The following is a 20544-nucleotide window of genomic DNA, read 5'->3' as shown; positions in this document are numbered from 1 at the left end:
GTTTCCATCTCAACACAACACCAGGAACATGCTGACCCAGGAGAACCAGGATGCTCTCCAGACCGCTCCAGAGTCCCCTCCCAGAGGATGGATGTCCTTAATACAACCTGTGTGAAAAGCCTGGGCACATCCCTCAGTTCCACTCACCATCTTACCTGTCAGCAAACACCGACTGGTGACTCCAAAATCCAGTTCTACATCTCTAAAATGTCACAGACACTAAGCTTTTCATTCCTGAACTGATGGAGGAAGAGGAAGTTCAGGGGTGCAGTTCTCAGGCCTGTTTGGAGAAGGAGCCTGGTATGAAAGCACTGCACTGAAAGGGATCCCATTTTATTACAGAGATGCTATGAAAGATGCCAGCTCGGAGCCACTATTAAATTAAATTTTATAAGGGAACCAGGTGACATCAAGCAGGTACATGGTCTCAGGTGCAGTGACACAAATGAAACCTTTGTGTAGAAACATAAAAACCATGAATGACAATAAAGATAATGTTTAAAAATTCAACACCAACCAACAAACAAAACACACAAAAAACCAGATGGAATCAGATAGTGTGGGAGTCATTTGTGGAAAGAGGTGGTAAATGTCTCCCTCTTGAAAAATATCCATGAAATCAGATTCCTAATGACCTCCTTCAGCTCCTGGTTCCTCATGCTGTAGATGAGGGGGTTCACTGCTGGAGGCACCACCGAGTACAGAACAGCCACCACCAGGTCTAGAACTTGGGAGGAGATGGAGGGGGGCTTCAGGTGGGCAAACACTGCAGTGCTGACAAAGAGGGAGACCACGGCCAGGTGAGGGAGGCACGTGGAAAAGGCTTTGTGCCGTCCCTGCTCAGAGGGGATCCTCAGCACGGCCCTGAAGATCTGCACATAGGACACCACAATGAAAACAAAACAACCAAATGATAAACAGACACTGACCACAACAAGCCCAACTTCCCTGAGGTAGGAGTGTGAGCAGGAGAGCTTGAGGATCTGGGGGATTTCACAGAAGAACTGGTCCAGGACATTGCCCTGGCAGAGGGGTAGGGAAAATGTATTGGCCGTGTGCAGGAGAGCATTGAGAAACCCACTGCCCCAGGCAGCTGCTGCCATGTGGACACAAGCTCTGCTGCCCAGGAGGGTCCCGTAGTGCAGGGGTTGGCAGATGGCAACGTAGCGATCGTAGGACATGACAGTGAGAAGGGAGTACTCTGCTGTGATAAAGAAGAGAAAGAAGAAGAGCTGTGCAGCACATCCCCAGTAGGAGATGGCCACGGTGTCAAACAGGGAATTGGCCATGGCTTTGGGGACAGTGGTGGAGATGGATCCCAGGTCAAGAACGGAGAGGTTGAGGAGGAAGAAGTACATGGGGGTGTGGAGGCGGTGGTCACAGGCGATGGCGGTGATGATGAGTGCGTTTCCCAGGAGGGCAGCCAGGTAGATGCCCAGGAAGAGCCCGAAGTGCAAGAGCTGCAGCTCCCGTGTCTCTGCGAATGCCAGGAGGAGGAACTGGGTGATGGAGCTGCTGTTGGACATTATCTTCCCCTAGGCTTAGAGACCTGTCCATGGAAGGAAAGACAGTGAGAAGTTAGGGCAGACTTCTCTCAAAAAAGCCTCTTCAATCACTCTTTGAGACCCAGCCAACTGCCTCTCCCCTTTTGGGAATGTATTTGTCGCATCCTTTTTGCACACACTGGTTGGAGCTGGCTGATGATCCATCAGGGAGGTGTTAGCTCTGCAGGATCCAGTCCTGTCCTACAGCAATAGTTAAATAGGAACTGGGGCGATCTCAGATTAAATCCATTCATGGCATCAAAGGGCTTTTCAGCCTTGTCATTCCCAATTCACCCGACTGCAGAACAGAGCTGAGGGCACTTTATTTCTCTGTTTGTTCTGTTCTAATTTCCCCACCACACCTGAGGAGTGTCTTTAAGACAGAAACCCTTGGCATTTCTGCTGCACACTATGTAAAACCTTGTGGGTCCTAAGAGCCAAAGGGCTGTCCCTCAGTACAGAGTGGGGACAGCCCGTCTATCCATCAGTATTGTTCCCAACCCCCCACCCCATCTCGCAGGACCCGAGGAGGATCTCAGCTCTCCCCTCCCAGCCAGCGACACACAGGGCTCATTGCAGCTGCCTACATTCAGCCCTCCAGCAGGACTGACATGGCCTTGCCACTGTCAGGTCTATTCCGTGGGGCTCCTAAAAACCACAGAGATGTAAAGGGAGAGCTGTGCCCTTCTGAAGGGCAGCGTGGCACCCAACAGGGCACTGCAAGGGGATGTTGACTTGAGTTGACTCAAGTCAACTGTCCTATAGATGGAATATCCTGATGTGAGCGTCGGCTTACACTCACCCAACACATTGCAGTCACGAGAGCCTGAAAGATTAAGGTCATTGGGATGCTTTTCATCCATGGACACACCAGTGTCTGAGCTTCACCTGAATCCTCACCCCCCCACCACAGCCAAAAGAAGGGGAGGAACAAGGGCAGCAGGGACAAGAGGGGAACACGCCAAAGTTCTCCTGCCAAGAGAGTCGGGACAGGGAGACACAGTCAGACACGCGAGCATTTCTCCTCTTTGGTGCTTGGGCTGCTGGGAGGGAGACTCAGGACTAAGCCCCCAAGATATGAAGCGATTGGGGAGTCTACTGTGTGGGAGAGGAGACCAGGGAGTTGCTGCAGGGAAGGCATCTGCGCTGCAGGGGATGGCAGGGAGGTGCTGGAATCCCCCCTCCCATCACCCTTCCTGTAGCAGCTCCCTCTCACTCCCTGCCCATGCCTCTGCTGCCTGCACTGTCGCTGCTGGGGGCTGTTTCTCTGCCCCCAGGTCTCCCCCCTTTCAGTGCTCAGAGACTCCATCCCAGCTGCTGAGGGCTCAGCTCTGCCCTGCAGACACCTTCTGCAGCAGGGAATGGCCCAGGGGCATCTCTGGGTGTGCACGGGCTAAAGGAGCAGCTCGGACAAGTGCTAACAAAAACTGGGGTCTCATTGCCTTCATGGGAATGGAGATGTAAATTCAGATCTCCCACCGCCCATCTAACCAACCAAGAGGGGAAAATTCAAAGCACAGATTCCATTTCTTTTGGCAAATGCTGCCTCTGTGTCCTTCTTCAAAAGGACCCTCTGCAAATGTCCTGGGGGTGATGTGGAGCTGTGAGCAAACCTGACCCACGCAGCATCCTCTCGACTGCAGAAGGACCCTGCCATGCCCAGACTGGGGTCACCCCTTCCCTCCACAGCTTCTCCCCACACTGCCATGGGGAGCTCCCCGGGCAGGCTGAGAGCTGACCCTGGCAGGAGACAGAGTCCCTGCCCCAGCACACAGTTCCCTGGGACACAGGGACCCTGCTCGGAAGGACAGCCCTGGGCACCCCTGGCTGCACGCCCACCTTCACAGCCCTGCAGCCATCCCTGGGAGAAGGCAGCCGACACGTCCTGGCACTTTGATGATGTGGTGGGCATCCGCTGCTCTCAAGAAAATCCTTCTCAGCACCAGCAGATCCCTGAGAGCCTTCCTGACAGATCACATGAGACACGGGCTATGCCAGCTTTAGGAGGCTGCTCCAGGAAGCCTCTCTGCATTATACTGCACCAGAGAGAAACATCACGCCCTGTCCCTCTGACCCTGCAGCAGGGAAGCCCTGCTCCACAAGTTCTCCTTCTCCTCTACACTAGAGAAACTGTGAGAGTTGTACTTACAGATCCCACGGGCTGTGGGTTGTGCAGCTTCTGGATCCCTCCAGCAACTGCAGAGTCAATGCCCTGCAGCCAGAGACTTATTTTGTGAAGGGCGGTGAAGGTTTCTCCCCCAGTGAGCTCTCAGTTTTCATCCATTCCTGAATGCTTTTCAGCTCTCCTGGCCTCACAAGTTGTCTCTCAGTGCCTGCAGGCAGTGCCCTCAGCCCTTGGCAGAGGAGCTGCTCCTGGGCAGAGCTGTCTCTCTGCCGCGCTGCCCCATGGCCAGGAGCTCCCTCCATCCCAGGAGCCCGGCCCAGCTCAGCAGCAGAGCAACAGCCCAAGGAACAGCCCAAGACATCACTTTTCTGTCCCCCTGGGATCCCTGGAGGTGTCCCTGGGGCTCCAGGGGAACCTGCTGTGAAACAGAATGAAGTCAGCCCTGATGTTCTCTCAGGAGATGGGAGAGATTGTGGGAGAGATTCATTTCCAGCAGTGTCATTTCTCCTGTCAGGAGAAGAGTTGGGCATGAGAACCATGAGAATACTAAGAGTCGCCTTTCCTTATCCTATCGTGAGGCAGCACACCAGGAGGGTGACAGGGCAGGATCTGATTTCTACAAGCTGGGGGGCTGTCTTTGGGTTAGTGTATGAGAGAGTCCTTTTTCATAACATTTGCAGATGACCTCACAAGGAAGAGAGCAGACACTGCACTGCAGGGCAAGGTTGCCATCCGGAGGGACCTAGACAGGATGGAGGGATGGACCGATAGGAACTTCAGGAGAGCCAATAGGAGGTGGACTAAACCCATGCCATGACAGAGACCAGGGACTGCCCAGGTGGGCAGCAGCTCTGCGGGAAAGGCCCTGGTGGCCCTTGGGTTCTATTGGGTAAAACATGAGCCATCAGCAAAGGTGGCCAAGAGCTCCCTGAGCTGCAGGAGCACAGCCAGTCTGCTCAGCACTTGTTACACCTTATCCAGAATACTTCCCTAGGTTTTGACACCACACCGTGCCAGAGAGACCTTGCAAAGTGGAGCCAGGTCACTGGAGGGACACCAACATTGACAGAGCTTGTACTGTGAGAAGAGGCTTAGAGAGCTGGGCTTGTTCAGCTTGGAGGAGAGGAGCTCTTGGGGGGAACATGGAGCAGCATTGCACAGTTACCAGGAAGACTGAGCCTGAGTCAAATCCATGGTAGAAGATACAAGGACAAGAGGCAATGGGCTGAGAAAAGGGACGGTCAAGCCACATAAGGAGGAACTTTTTCCAGCATGAGGATAGTCAAGCACTGGAAGCTGTTTCCCAGAGAGCGTGCAACAGCTCTGTCCTGGAAAGGGATCCAGACATCTTTGAACAAAGCCCTGACCCTTCAGGTCTGACCCTGTTTTCAATGGGAGGTTGGTCAAGACACCCTCCAATTCCCTTTGAGCCTGAATGATGCTGTCCTCCTCCTGTCCTTCCATCTGCAGGCTGAGATATTTCCCCTCTTGGAGCAGACATTCTGAAAAACCACTCCAAATCTGGAAAGACTCTTCAATGCTCCAAATACAGTCGGGTCGGGGGGAAAAAAAAAAAAACCAAAACCAAAACTATACTGGATTATTTTTTCACAGAGACAGTTTTAAAGGGTCAAAGTAGATTCAATGCATGAATTCTGACAGTCAAGTTACAAAGAGGGAGGAAAAAAAGGCAACAAAATCTTTGTCAGTAAAGAAAAACTCCCCCAGCCTGTGGGATGTCCTCATTAGTTGGCCCTCTAGGAACTGGGATCCTTGGGCTTCTTGGTCTTAAGTGGGAGCTCAAATCCTGAACTGGAAGGACAACATTGGCTGCAGGTACACACCGTTTTCTTGACACGACTGTGAGCTCAGACCCAGTGGATGGAGTTTCTCACACAGGGCACGGAGGAGGGCAGGATGTCGGGGAGAGGGGCTCACGCTTCAGTTTCCCAAATCCCATGAGTTTTCCCAACCCATCCTTCTCTTGACCTCTGGCATCCTATTTCTTGAGATGCAAAGCTGGCGGGTCTTCTGTTGATAAAGCATCAGTGATCCTTCCAGTGATTCTGTGATTTCCTTTAGAGTGGCAAAAAATAATAATAATGATGAAAAGAAATGTTAAAGTAACAGTCTACTTCCACAATAGCAAATCTGGACAATGGCAATTAAATTAGTATTTGCCATATAAGGTATGATATCCCATGATAGGCCATGGGGGGACCTCACCTGGTTCTTACTGGCACTTCACTCAACTGCTATTTGGATACATTTGGTGCTTTTCTGGGATGACTATTCCCGCACAGAGGATCCTAAAAAGACGACTGTTTCTTAAGAGATGGTGAAAAAGGCCCTGTTTGGCCAAGAAAGCCCACCATGTGCTCTGGAGGGAGCGAGGAAGATTATAAAAAGCACTAGGAAAGTCCAAAATGCTCTTCCAAAGGGCGAGTGGCCCTGAGCAGTGGTGATTGGCCACGTGTAAGTCTGTTAGAGAGGGTCAGGCAATGTCAGCGAGAAGCAAGGGGACGGCTGATGGCTTTAGCCAATCACACTTGGATGGACTTCAGGAAACATCCATGAGCCTGGAGGATGCACAAACCTCCTGGGCTGAGGTCTCAGCACTGCAGGGGCAGAGGAAGGGTTTGTGAGACACATGGGCGTGCAGGGAGAGAGCAGTGTGGGGGCAGCAGTGAGTGTGCTAAAGGCAGGAAGAAGAAATGAAATATTGGGGGTTGGCTGTTCAGTGCTGGGATGTGGAGCTACAGAGAGGATTCTGGCATGGATTCTCCAGGATTCTGGAGCTTGGAAATCTTGGGGATAAATGAGCAGTAGCAAGGCTTTGGAGGAAACCAGGTGAGATGTGGGGAACTCACTGGCATTGGCAAATCCTCAGACACCCACATTTTGGTGTTGGAAACAAGGAAGCAGGCACAGGCACAGGACAGCGTAGCTGTGGTGGGGATGGCCAAGGGCCTTGGTGGGGCGTTGACACCCCAACAGATCTGAGGCCCTTGTTCTCTTGCCTGTCGCTTCTGTCTCTTCCACTGAGACCCAGGAGAGAACACAAGGTCCTTCCAGCTCCAGTGCCTCGTTGCCTCCTCAGCCACCCCCCATAAATCCTGGGAGGTGCCCTACTGCTGACCTGCACCTGGCAACACACACTCCCAATCACATTGCCCCCAGGAAGAGCCCCGAACATGCCAAGAGGGAAAGGAGCCCCATCTGTAGGGGATGTGGGTAAGCACGTGGCCTTCCTGCTTGGAAGAGCTCATCAAGGGCTTCCATAGTGATCTCTACATTTAAATTTTCCGTTGTACCAAGTGTCTCCAACTTCCTGCTTCACCAGCCCCCAGGGACAGGACCCTTGTCTGCTCATTCCCTCCATGGTTTCTTCAGTGATGGACTTCAGCAGGGCCTGCAAACACTCTCAGAAACCTGGAGGTTTGCTGCTGGCTCTTAGTCCTCTAGAGACTTGGTCAGCCTTTAGAGATCTGCAGTTCAGGAACTCGGCACCAGAGGGTTCATTAACATGCAAAACGCCCTGAGGAGCCAAGCCAGGCCATAATTTTCCCTTCGTCTTCAATTCTTCTGTGGTTGATTAGAGAGCTTTTGGGAGTGGAGTCAAAGCGAAAAGATGTCAAGGTGAAGAGGCCAAGTGCATGAAATGCTTGATTTCAACTTGCCAATTCTGCATTAACGCCAAGGAATTTGGGTTACAGGAATGTCTCCAAGTAGAGTCTGCACCATCCAGACCCATGTGGATGGGCTGGCAGAGCCACCCCCAGCAGGGGGATCCCCATCGCCCACGCTGAGGCAGTCAGGATGCAAATATCTGCAGTGCCCACTTGTCACAGGCCTCCAGGCAGAGGGTGACTCATTCCCATGACCCTCGAAGCCTGGATCAGCTCGTTGTGCTTTTGCTGTCCTTCCCTTCATCTGTCAAGCCCATGGGAGCTTTGGCTTTGACATCGTCCCTACGTCCTGGGACAAGGTTTCTCAATTCCTCCTCTGCAGCTTCCCTGCTTCCACCTCCTCTGTGCTGCCTCTTTGTCCTGGAGATCAGACAGTTCCAACAAGCAGCCTCCTGAGACGGTGGCTTCTTTTCAAGGGGAGTTGGAGAGATCATTTTTGTGCCTGGAGGAGGCTGTCCTGTAAGGCCTATCAGATTTTCCATCATCCTTCAGCCTTCAGAGCTGCTTCCCATGGCACCACTCGCATCAGGCTCCCAAGTACATCAAAGTCTTCTTCTCTGGAGTCCACCCGTTTTTGCTCTGCTGCTGGCCTTCCTCACTCCTCTTCGGCACCTGGGACCCCACTATTTCCTGGTGACAGCAGCCAAGGCTGACACTGATTTTCACCTCCCTGACCACTCTCTATTTATATTTGTTTTTTGCCAGGACCAGGTCCAGGTGAGCATCACCCTTGTTTGCCCACCTGGCAGCTGTGTTAAGAAGTTGTCCCAAAGTCCTCCAGGCTGCTGGCACCCTGTGTCTTTGCCTGGCCAGTGAATGCCAGGGCAACTACTCTTCCCCATAGGAACCTGCTCATTGACTCGGAGACTTCTTCAGGTTGCTGTTAGAAGACTTATTCTGCCTACTATGCCCGATCAAGTGGGTTATAATGGCCAAGACATTTTCACCCTTACTGGCTTCTCCTCTCATCCTCACTCACACGAGCTCACTCAACCCTTGCCCCATCTCATACAGGAGCTCCATAGATCTGAGCTGCTCCTTCACTCAGGGGGCATTCTGCTGGTCGTCCTCTTCCCTGCTACTCCCTCCAGCAGAGCCTGTACCCTTCCATTGCAGTACCACAGCTCAGCAAGATGTCCCACCACATCTCATTCAATCCAAAACCATCCCAAACCAGCTGCCACCTCTGCAGCGAGGAAAGCTCTGTCCCTTCTCTACGCAGTAGATGTCCAGGAACACAAGGCACATCACACCGGGGCCTCCACTCACATCCCCATATGAAATATGAAATGGAGATGTGAAATGTCCTGATAGAAACATGTCCTCGAAACAGAGTTTGTCCATTCAGTGTGTTGGGAGGAAATGTGTTCATGCAAATGGCTGCATAAATCTATATGTACATAGGGGCAGAGAAAGTGTCATCACCTTGCTGGTCCATGTCCCATGAAAAACAATCATGAGAATTTACAGACCAGTGTCAAAGACTTCTTACGCTCCTGTTACACCAAGGCCTTTTCGGCATATGTTGCAACTTCTGCCTGACATCTTCCATCAGGGGTTGATTCGATTGCCCACACCGGGCGGTGGCTTCTTCCTCCAGGATGCATGGGAGACGCTGAAGCTTCCACTTGGGACTGGGAAATGTAAGCCAGGAGCTACAGGAACCTCTCTGGAGCAGGCGCTGGGTGATTGGCAGGGTAGGTCAAGGCGTCTCGGTTGAGACAACTGATTTCTCTCCTTTGGCTCCAAAGGGAAGCCTGGGCAATTGCACCCAAGGTGTCCAATGTTAAAGGAGATCACTCTCATCCCTGCCTTCACCTACACCGGAGGCACATGTAACTCACCCTGCAGGGAATGCAAAATGAGTGGGTGTAGATGCTGCAGAGTCTGCCTGACGGTGCTCCAGTAACCAGAGGCACAGGGCTTAGGGCAGATTTGGCTGTTCAAAGGAGAGCATTTAATTCACCTTGTCTCTTTGCTGCCCTCTGTGAATCGAGGGAGCTCGTGACTTCAGTCTGTGTCTCACTGTGTGCAAAGAACGGAAATGGACAATCAAACAAAGTGCAGGGCAGGGAGTGTTTTGGGAGATGCTGGGATCTCTGCTTGACACAAAACTGTGTTTCCTCTTGGTCTAAGTCTATCCAGTGTCGGAAGTGGGTCTGAGTGGAGGTAAAGTGGACTTAATGTACAGCTGAAGAATGTCATTTGTCCTTTACTGAACTCTGCCTTCCTTTGTTTTTCTTTGTGAACAAAAAAAACATCCCTCTGTGTCTGGGTGCAGCTTGCTCTCCAAGGAAAGCAGGTGGGAATTGGTGCCAATGAGCTGAAACGTGCAGCTACAGACCTTACTGAGAAAACGAGTGCCCGTGGAGAGTCTGACATAAAGGGTCTTGCCTTGCATATTCAAACTGCATCGGGAGACATTCAGGATCAATATTGACTGGAGATTGCTGATATCACCCCACGTGTAAGAAAAAAATAGATAAAATATTAAAGAGAAGAAATAGTTTCTTATTTTTTAGTATTGTGATACTGTCACTTCTGAAATCCCGATCAGTAACTGCATAAGAACCGAGGGATTCCTGAAAACTGCCCAGAGGCTTGGCTTGTTAGGGCGTTTTGCATGTTAATGAGCCAAGTTCCTGAACTGCAGATCCTGCCTTGTGAAGTTCAGGAGGAAAAGAAATGCTTCAGTCTCTGGAAGCAGGGTCAGGCTTCGCAGGAAGATTACAGAGCTGTGGTTCGTATATGCAGGGAGAAGGCAGGAAAGGCCAAAGCTCAATTAGAGTTGAAACTGGCCAGTGTTGTCTCAGAAAACAAGAAGGGCTTTTTAAAGTATGCTAATAGCAAGGGGAGGTCAAAAGAAAGCATTGGACCAATACGTGTTGAAGATGGTCATCTGACTAATAGGGACGAAGAGAAAGCAGAGGCATGCCATGCTTTTTTGGCCTCAGGCTTTAATAATGCAGCTAGAGCTTGGGCTGCCCGGTCCCCTGAGTCGGAGGAGCTCGGCTGTGGGAACAGAGACTGTCCATTTGTGGACACTGAAATCATGAGGCACCAACTGGATCAGATTAATGTTCACAAGTCCACGGGGCCTGATGGGATTCACCCCAGAGCACTGAAGGAGCTGGTGAATGTGATGGCAGGACCCCTGTCGATCACCTACCAAATGTTTTGGGAGTCAGGAGAGGTCCCCCCTGACTGGGACGTAGCCATTGCTATTCCAATTTACCCAGAGGGTGTGAGGGAAGACCCAGGGAACTACAGACCCGTTAGTCTAAGCTCAGTTCCTGGAAAAATTTATGGAGAAGGTTATACTGGGTCCTATTGAAAGGCACTTAAAGAACAGTCAATATGGGTTCACAAAGGGAAAGTCCTGCCTAACTGATTTGATATCCTTCTATGATAAGGTCACCCGCCCACTGGATGAAGGGAAAGCAGTGGATGTAGATTTTCTGGGTTTTAGTAAGGCTTTTGATACTGTCCCTCACAGCATCCTTCTAGACGAGCTTCTGGGTTCACGGTGCACTGGGTGAAGAAGCGGCTGAAGGGCAGAGCTCAAAGGGTTGCAGTGAATAGGGCTACCAGTGGTGCTCCTCAGGGTTCAATTCTAGGGCCAGTTCTATCCAATACGTTTATCGGCGATCTGGACGCAGGAGTTGAATGCACCGTGAGCAAGTCTGCTGATGATCCCAAACTGGGCGTTGCTATTGACCCTCTTGTGGGACAAGATGCCTTGCAGAGAGATCTAGAGAGATTGGAGCACTGGCCGATGATTGATGTGATGAAATTTAACACGTCCAAATGCCAGATCCTTCGCCTAGGACGGAGTATTGCCGGGCACAAGTATAAATTGGGAGAGGAGTGGCTGGAGAGCTGCCCTGCAGAAAGGGATCTGGGGTGCTGGTTGGCAGCAGGAGTCCCAGCAGGAGTCCCTGGGAGTCAGCAGGGAGCCCTGGCAGCCAAGAGGGCAAACCACACGCTGGGGGGCATCAAAGACAGTAGAACCAGCCGGTCGAGAGAGGGGATTATCCCACTGCATTCAGTGTTGGTGTGGCCTCACCTTGAATAGCGTGTGCTGTTCAAGGCCCCACCATTTAAGAAGGATGTGAAGGTCTTTGAAAGCGTCCAGAGGAGGGCATTAAAGCTGGTGAAAGGGCTGGAAGGCACGATGAGGATCGGCTGAGGACTTTGGGCTTGTCTAGTTTGGGCAAAAGGAGGCAGAAGGATGACCTCCTTGTTCTCTACAGTCCCCTGAGGTGGGGAAGTGGAGAGGGAGGTGCTGGTCTCTTCTCCCTGGGAACCAGGGATAGGACGCGTGGGAAAGGTTCAAAGCTGGAACAGGGGAGGTTTAGACTGGACATCCAGAAGCTTTCCTTTACCGAGAGGGTGGTCAAACACTGGAACAGGCTTCCCAGAGAGGTGGTTGATGCCCCAAGCCTGGCAGTGATTAAGAGGCATTTGGAAATGCCTTCAAATACATGCTTTAACTTTTGACCAGCCCTGAATTGGCCGGGCAGTTGGACTAGATGATTGATGTAGGTCCTTCCAATTGAAATATTCTATTCTATTCTATTCTATTCTATTCTATTTGATTCCCAAGTTGTCAGAACCCTTCGATCCTGCCCCACCACTTCATGTCTGAGCTTGCTCAAGTAACCCCTGACTTGCCCCACATCCACTGCTGGTTGTTCTCCTCCAGAGTCCTGCTTCAAGGAACACAGGCCTGGGAGACCTTATGGCTGAAGACAAAGAGGACAAAGAGGACCTCAGACACATCTGCACCTTCTCTGACAAAATTCAGCAGTAGCCACACCTGTAAAGAGGAAATGAAATGTCCCTGAGGAGAGCAAACCCTTCGGACCAGAGAGACGCAGGGCTGGACTGCGCGGCCCTGGCAGGAGAGGGCTTTGCTGCCTGTGGTGTCTCTGCAGCCCTGGAGGGCCTGTGGTGCAGGTGAAGCTGATCTCCAGGAAGGACAAGGTGCTCTTGAAAATGTCCTTGGCTACGGACAACCTGTGATCCAACACTGTGAAAACCATTGCTCTGCTCCTTGATTGCATCATCAAAGGGATGACTAAAGGATGCGGGAGCAGCACTGCCAGCATCTACTGGATGGAGAAGGGACAGGACTTGACCCCCTGCGGTTGCTTTAATGAAAACCTTGAACGTGTCTGAGGTTCTCCTGGGGTCTGTGACGATGTGGCTGCTCTGAATGGGGACGGTGTTCCTGCAAGTCCTGTGCTGTCCCTGCTGGCTGCGTGCTGCTGTGCTGGAGAGCCCTGGCACCTCAGGCAGCACCACAGGATGGAGTCAACCTCCAAATTGAGCAGCTGCCCTGAGTTAGGTGAGGCCTTGGAGGGGTGTCTCTGAGAAACCTGCCCTCACTGCCCCTGGAGAGCTGGTAAATGCAGCTGGTGGAGAAGAGAGAGGCTTAGCTCTCCTGATGGCAATGACTCCGTTCTCTCAGAGGAATAGCTCTATGGGCTGCCCTGGACACAATGAGCAGGATCAGCTTCATGGCCCTAAATGGGGACATCTGCTGTCACTTCAGCTGGCCAAAGGCATGCTCCACCAGCCTCCGAAATGATGAGCCCAGGTGCTGCCCAGTCCTTCTGAGTGTTTCCATCAGTTATCTGCAAGTGTCTTGGACCACCTCTGGCACCTCAAATGCCACCTGTGGTTTGCATGGGTACAGGAGGTAGAGGAGATTCCTCCCTTTCACTGCCTGGGTGTCCTGTCTCACAGTGACCTCAAGAAGAGGTCATTCTTGGACCTAACTCTGTCTCTGAGAGGGGAAATGCCACTGCTGGAAAGAAGTGTCTCTCCCCAGCGGAAGGAACAAACATCATTAATGACTTCAGTTGGTTTCAGAGTCAGTTGCCCTGGAGCCCCAGGGACATCTCTGAGGGAGCCCAGAGGGGCCAGAGGAAGCGCTGCCTTGGGCTGTTGCTCTGCTGCTGAGCTGGGCCGGGCTCCTGGGATGGAGGGAGCTCCTGGCCATGGGGCAGCACGGCAGAGAGACAGCTCTGCCCAGGAGCAGCTCCTCTGCCAAGCGCAGCAGGGCTGAGGGCACTGCCTGCAGGCACCGAGGGGAGACAAGAGATGTGAGAGAGAGGTAAAGGCAGGCTGGGGTGGTGAGTGAGAGCTCACCAGGGGGAGAAATCTTCCCAGGCTTTGACACGGTAAGTCTCTGGCTGCAGGGCAATGCAGCTGAGTTCCTGGAAGCGTCTCCTAGACCTGGCACATGCCACGACCGATAGGACCTGTCGGGAAGGTTCTGCTGGGTTTTCTGGTGTGGAGGAGGAGGACATGCTTCAGAGAAGGCCTTGGGGCATCAGAGGCGTGAAGCCGGGTGTGCAAACAGGGCTGCCCAGGGCTGTCCATCAGAGCGGGGACCCTACACCCCAGGGCACTGTGTGCTGGGAAGGGATTCTGCTGCTGCCAGGGTCAGCTGTAGCCTGCCCGGGGAGTGTGGGGAGAAGCTGTGGGTGGAAGGAGTGACCACCACAACGGTAGGGTAGGGACGAGCAGGTGAGGGCACGGTGCCTCTGCTGTCAAGAGAGTGCTGCACGGGTCAGGGCTTCTCAGGGGTTAAGCTCTTCCTCGTGACATTTCTAAGGGGACTTCTCAGGAAGCACATTCACTCAGCAGCATCTTCCCCTTTGCAGCCGCATCAGGTTTTGTGTGATCTGCTCTTTAGCCCCTGCACACGCAGAGATGCCCCTGGGAGGTGTTTGCAGGCAGAGGTGGGCGCCCAGCGGGTGGGATGGGAGCACTGGGAGCACTGGCAGGAGTTGAGCTGGGGACAGGGAGACGGCTCCTGGCAGCAGAGACATGGGCAGGGAGTGAGAGGGAGCTGCTGCCAGAAAGGCTGGGGAAGGGGATGTGGGCACCTCCCTGCTGTCCCTGCAGCACAGACACCTTCCCCTGAGCAGCTCCTCCCTGGTCTCCTTTCCCAGCCCAGGCAGAGCCTCTGTCCTCAGGCCCATGGGGTCTTGGCTGCGCATCACCCCTGCAGCAGCCAGAGCCCAGGAAAGGGCAAACCCCTGATTTCCATCTTGTTTGTGTGTCCCTCCTCCCTTGGCCAGGAGCATTGTGGCATTTCACTGCCGTCCCCTCCTGCCTGTGCTGCCCTGGTTCTCACCATTGGCTTTCCTGAGTCAGTGCCGGGGGTGGGGGTCGGGGGTGGCAGATTCAGCTCCTGTTCAGACTCCCATCCTTTGGGTCCTGCTCTACAGACGTGTCTAGGGGAGAAACGTGCCCAAGTCTCCTCCAGGCCAGCTCAGGACCTTCAGCTTTTTCCCTGGGGTGTCCTGTGGGGCTGCAGGGTGCCCTCCAGAAGGGCATAGCTCTCCCAGAGTATCTCTGTGCTGCCCAGGATGCCCATGGAGAAGACATCTGGGTGCTGAGGCCATGGAAATGCTGCTGGGCAGCGTTAGATGGGCCACTGTAGTGATCCCTCTGTGTCCCAGTCTGGGAGGGGAGAGATGAGAAAGGGCGAGGAGTCTGTGAATCTGCTCTTTGAACCTGGATTCCTCTGCTCTCTGCAGCGTCCTCTTTCTTTTTAGGGGGACATCGGAGTGTGACCCTCCTCCAGGTCCAAGCTGCCAACACAGGGCAGCTGAGAACAGGACCGATGGGCAGAGCAGCTCTCCTCTCTCTGCACTAAGGGACAGTCCCTTTGCTGCTCGGGACCCACAGGATTTCACTTGGAGTGCATTAGAAATGTGAGGGATTTCAAGCATCCAAACCCACTCCTAAACGTGGCAGGTGAATCTAGAACACATTAAACAAAACAAAATCCCCTCAGCTCAGTTCTGCAGCTGGGAAAATTGCAGAGAACAGAGACAAAAAGTTCTTTGATGTCTCACAAGTACATTTAATTTGAGATCACCCTGCGGCACAGCCAGAAGGACTCCTCAGTTTCCCATTCCGGAGTCCCTGCTCCCAATGGCACCCTCATCCAGCAAAAGCCAGGGCTCAAGTGAGGGAGCTGCAGAGAGGTCTTCCTGAAAAGAGAGAGCCTGAGTGGGGGGTAGCAATGAGACATGCAATCAGTTTTGCTCAGAGAAGTCAGGCCGAACTTTGTACTGCCTTTTCCTTCTCAACAGATAACCACAGCCAGTGGTAGCAAATGCCCAACAGCAGCTCCATCACCCAGTTCCTCCTCCTGGCATTCACAGAGACACGGGAGCTGCAGCTCTTGAACTTCGGGCTCTTCCTGGGCATCTACCTGGCTGCCCTCCTGGGAAACGCACTCATCATCACCGCCATCGCCTGTGACCACCGCCTCCACACCCCCATGTACTTCTTCCTCCTCAACCTCTCCGTTCTTGACCTGGGCTCCATCTCCACCACTGTCCCCAAAGCCATGGCCAATTCCCTGTGGGATACCAGGGCCATCTCCTACTGGGGGTGTGCTGCCCAGATATTTCTTTTTCTCTTTTTGATGTCATCAGAATATTTTCTTCTCACTGTCATGTCCTACGACCGCTACGTTGCCATCTGCCAACCTCTGCAATACGGGACCCTCCTGGGCAGCAGAGCTTGTGTCCACATGGCAGCAGCTGCCTGGGGCAGTGGGTTTCTCAATGCTCTCCTGCACACGGCCAATACATTTTCCCTACCCCTCTGCCAGGGCAATGTCCTGGACCAGTTCTTCTGTGAAATCCCCCAGATCCTCAAGCTCTCCTGCTCACACTCCTACCTCAGGGAAGTTGGGCTTCTTGTGGTCAGTGCCTGTTTAGCATTTGGGTGTTTCATTTCCATTGTGGTGTCCTATGTGCAGATCTTCAGGGCCGTGCTGAGGATCCCCTCTGAGCAGGGACGGCACAAAGCCTTTTCCACGTGCCTCCCTCACCTGGCCGTGGTCTCCCTGTTTCTCAGCACTGGCATGTTTGCCCACCTGAAGCCCCCCTCCATCTCCTCCGAAGTTCTAGACCTGGTGGTGGCTGTTCTGTACTCGGTGGTGCCTCCAGCAGTGAACCCCCTCATCTACAGCATGAGGAACCAGGAGCTCAAAGGTGCAGTGTGGAAACTGATGACCAGATGATTTTCTGAAACAATAAGCTGTTTTCTTCTACAAATCACTGTTAATGTAACTCATTGTATGTCAAGCTCATGTACTGTAGTTTATGTTAGTTTTAATTCTGTGTTTAGGCCTTTGTTTGGCTTTTGTTGGTTTTTTTTTTTGCTTTAATTTGTATAATGTTTTCTACCAAAAAACCCAACTTGTTTTGCTGTTTCGAATTATGTATTTTTCCAAATTTGTGAAATCTACATACTGTATAAATGAGGACCTGCTCTCTCTGTGTATTAAAATAAAATATAAAACCATCCAGCGACCTGTTGCCCGAAATCCTTCTTCTCAGGCTTTCTCTGGAGCTGCAGGGCAATGCCTCTGAGCAGAGGTGGAGGGGAAAGAGTCTGAGCACAGCAGCTCTGTCAGCGAGCACCAACCTTGGTCTTTTCCAACTTGTGCTCTTTCCACTCCCACGCTCTCCTTCTGAGCCCTTGCCTTGCTATGGAGCCCGAGTGCTCTGGCAGCTCATCCTCCTGCTGTGGGGCAGCCCTGGACCACAGGTCGGGACAGGCACTGGGCAATTCCCTTCCAGAACTCCCTAACAGCACTACCCACACAAACCAAAAAACAAAGAAACCAAACACCAAAACCGAAACCGAAACCACACAAAACAAACACCCACAACCACACAGCACACCCACCCACAAACAGACACAACCCAACAATCTCGGGCACTAGAGCATGCCCTGAAGTGCCATGTCTACACGTTCCTTAAATCCCTCTAGGGATGGTGACTCCACCACCTCCCTGGGCAGGCCGTTCCAGTGCATGACCACTCTCTCACTCAAGTAATTCTTCCTAATATCTAATCTAAAACTCCCCTGCCGCAACTTCAGACCATTCCCTCTGGTCCTGCCATTATTCCCTTGGGAGAAGAGGCCAACACCCACCTCTCTACACCCTCCTTTCAGGGAGTTGTAGAGGGCAATGAGGTCTCCCCTCAGCCTCCTCTTCTCCAAACTAAACATGCCCAGTTCCCTCAGCCTCTGCTCGTATGACTTGTTCTCCAGACCCCTCACCAGCTTGGTGGCTCTCCTCTGGACACGCTCCAGCAGCTCAGTGTCCTTCCTGTAGTGAGGGGCCCAGAACTGAACACAGCACTCGAGGTGAGGCCTCACCAGTGCCCAGTACAGAGGCACCATCACTGCCCTGCTCCTGCTGGCCACGCTGTTCCTGATACAGGCCAGGATGCCGTTGGCCTTCTTGGCCACCTGGGCACACTGCTGGCTCATGTTAAGCCAGCTGTCCACCATCATCCCCAGGTCCTTTTCTGCTGGGCAGCTTTCCAGCCACTCTTCCCTGAGCTTGTAGCGTTGCCTGGGGTTGTTGTGACCGAAATGCAGGAGCCAGCACTTGGCCTTATTAAACCTCATTCCATTGGCCTTGACCCAATGATCCAACCTTTCCAGGTCATAGAATCATAGAATCATAGAATGGCTAGAGTTGGAAAGGACCTTAAAGATCATCTAGTTCCAACCCCCCTGCCATGGGCAGGGACACCTCTCACTAGAGCAGGTTGCTTAAAGCCCCATCCAGCCTGGCCTTGAACACTTCCAGGGATGGGGCATCCACAACTTCCCTGGGCAACCTGTTCCAGTGCCTCACCACCCTCACTGTAAAGAATTTCTTCCTTATATCTAATCTAAATCTCTTCTCTTCCAATTTAAAACCATTGCCCCTTGTCCTGTCACCACTCTTCCTGACAAAGAGTCCCTCTTCAGCTCTTCTGTAGGCTCCCTTCAGGTATTGATAGGCTGTTATAAGGTCTCCCCGGAGCCTTCTCTTCTCCAGGCTGAACAACCCCAGCTCTCTCAGTCTGTCTTCATAGGAGAGGTGCTCCATCCCTCTGATCATCCTCGTGGCCCTCCGCTGGACCCGTTCCAACAGGTCCATGTCCTTTCTGTGTTGAGGACTCCAAAGCTGGACACAGTACTCCAGGAGGGGTCTCACGAGCGCAGAGTAGAGGGGCAGAATCACCTCGCGAGACCTGCTGGCCACACTTCTCCTGATGCAGCCCAGGACACGGTTGGCTCTCTGGGCTGCCAGTGCACACTGCCTGCTCATGTCGAGCTTCTCATCCATAAGCACTCCCAAGTCCTTCTCCTCGGGGCTGCTCTCCAGCCATTCTCCACCCAACTTGTATTTGTGCCTGGGGTTGCCACGTCCCAGGTGCAGGACCCTGCACTTGGCTTGGTTGAACTTCATGCAATTTGCACGAGCCCACCTCTCCAGCCTGTCTAGGTCCCTCTGGATGGCATCCCTTCCCTCCAGCGTGTCAACTGCGCCACCGAGCTTGGTGTCATCAGCAAACTTGCTGAGGGTGCACTCTATCCCACTGTCCATGTCACCGACAAAGATGTTAAACAGTACTGGTCCCAGTACCGACCCCTGCGGAACACCACTCGTTACTGGCCGCCACCTGGACATTGAGCCATTGATTGTAACCCTTTGGATGCGGCCATCCAGCCAGTTCCCTATCCACCGAGTGGTCCATCCATCGAATCCATGAGTTTCCAATTTTGAGACCAGGATGTCGTGCGGGACAGTGTCAAATGCTTTGCATAAGTCCAGGTAAATGACGTCAGTCGCTCTGCCCTTGTCTACCAAGTCTGTGGCAGTATTGTAAAAGGCCACCAAATTTGTCAGGCACGATTTGCCCTTGGTGAAGCCATGTTGGCTGTTTCCAATCACTTCTTTATTCTCCATGTGCCTTAGCAAGGATTTCAGGAGGATCTGCTCCATGATCTTGCCAGGCACAGAGGTGAGACTGACCGGCCTGTAGTTTCCCGGGTCTTCTTTGTTTCCTTTTTTGAATATTGGAGTTATGTTCCCTTTTTTCCAGTCAGTGGGAACTTCACCAGACTGCCACGATTTCTCAAATATGATGGAGAGGGGCTTAGCAACTTCGTCCGCCAGTTCTCTCAGGTCCCTCTGTAGAGCCTGCAGACCCTCAAGCAGATCAACACTCCCACCAGGTTTGATGTCATCTGCAAACTTACTGAGGGTGCACTCAATCCCCTTATCCAGATCATCAATAAAGATATTAAACAAGACTGGCCCCAAAACTGAGCCCTGAGGGACACCATTGGTGACCGGCCGCCAGCTGGATTTCACCCCATTAATTACAATTCTCTGGGCACGGCCATCCAGCCAGTTTTTACCCAGTAAAAAGTGCACTTGTCTATGCCATGATTCGCCAGCTTCTCCAGGAGAACGCTGTGGGGGACTCACCAAAGTCCAGGTAGACAACGTCCACAGCCTTCCCCACATGGAGAAGGCGGGTCCCATGGTCATAGAAAGAGGTCAAGTTGGTTAAGCAGGACCTCCCTTTCATAAACCCATGCTGGCTGGCACAGATCCCTCGGCTGCCCTGCACTTGCCGTGAGAGCTCACTCAAGATGATCCTCTCCATGATCTTTCCCGGTACTGAGGTCAGACTGACAGGCATAGAGTTTCCTGGATCCTCCTTCCGGCCCTTCTTGTAGATGGGCGTCACATTGGCCACCCTCCAGTCATATGGTACCTCTCCTGTTGACCAGGATTGTTGATAGATAATGGAGAGAGGCTTGGTGAGCTCTCCCGCCAGCTCCCTGAGTACCCTTGGGTGAATCTCATCCGGCCCCATAGACTTATGCGTGTCCAGGTGCATAGGCAAATCATTAACTACTTCCTCCTGGATTACGGGGGGGTTGTTCTGCTCTCCATCCTTATCTTCCAGACCAGGAGGCTGTACACGCTGGGGGTAGCTGGTCCGACTATTGAAGACGGAAGCAAAGAAGGCATTAAGTATCTCAGCCTTCTCCTTGTCCTTGGTCGCAATGTTCCCCCCGCATCCAGGAAGGGATGGAGATTCTCCCTGATTCTCTTTTTGTTGACGTATTTACAAAAACTTTTTTTGTTGTCCCTTATATTAATGGCCAGGTTGAGTTCCAGCTGGGCTTTTGCCTTCCTAATTTTTTCTCTGTATAACCTAACAAGATCTCTGTACTCCTCCTGAGTTGCCTGTCCCTTCATCCAAAGGTGGTAAATCTTCCTTTTTTCCCCTAAGTCCCATCAAAAGCTCTTTGCTCATCCAGGCCGGCCATTTTCCCCACCCTT

General features: G+C 52.5%; 2 protein-coding genes across 2 annotated transcripts; one reads left to right on the top strand and one right to left on the bottom strand.

Moving 5' to 3' along the window:
- Positions 1 to 566: 566 nt before the first annotated feature.
- On the bottom strand, positions 567 to 1595 carry LOC141478401 (olfactory receptor 14J1-like). Its single transcript, XM_074167487.1, has one exon. It carries the CDS (start codon positions 1524 to 1526, stop codon positions 567 to 569), a length of 960 nt encoding a protein of 319 aa, XP_074023588.1. The 5' UTR covers positions 1527 to 1595.
- Positions 1596 to 15498: 13903 nt separating this feature from the next.
- Positions 15499 to 16416, top strand: LOC141478400 (olfactory receptor 14J1-like). Its single transcript, XM_074167486.1, has one exon. The coding sequence runs from the start codon at positions 15499 to 15501 to the stop codon at positions 16414 to 16416; it is 918 nt and encodes a 305-aa protein (XP_074023587.1).
- Positions 16417 to 20544: the final 4128 nt, after the last annotated feature.

This window comes from Numenius arquata, unplaced genomic scaffold (genome assembly GCF_964106895.1).
Source record: "Numenius arquata unplaced genomic scaffold, bNumArq3.hap1.1 HAP1_SCAFFOLD_55, whole genome shotgun sequence".
NCBI lineage: Eukaryota > Metazoa > Chordata > Aves > Charadriiformes > Scolopacidae > Numenius > Numenius arquata.
This window is presented reverse-complemented; position numbering and strand designations above follow the sequence as displayed.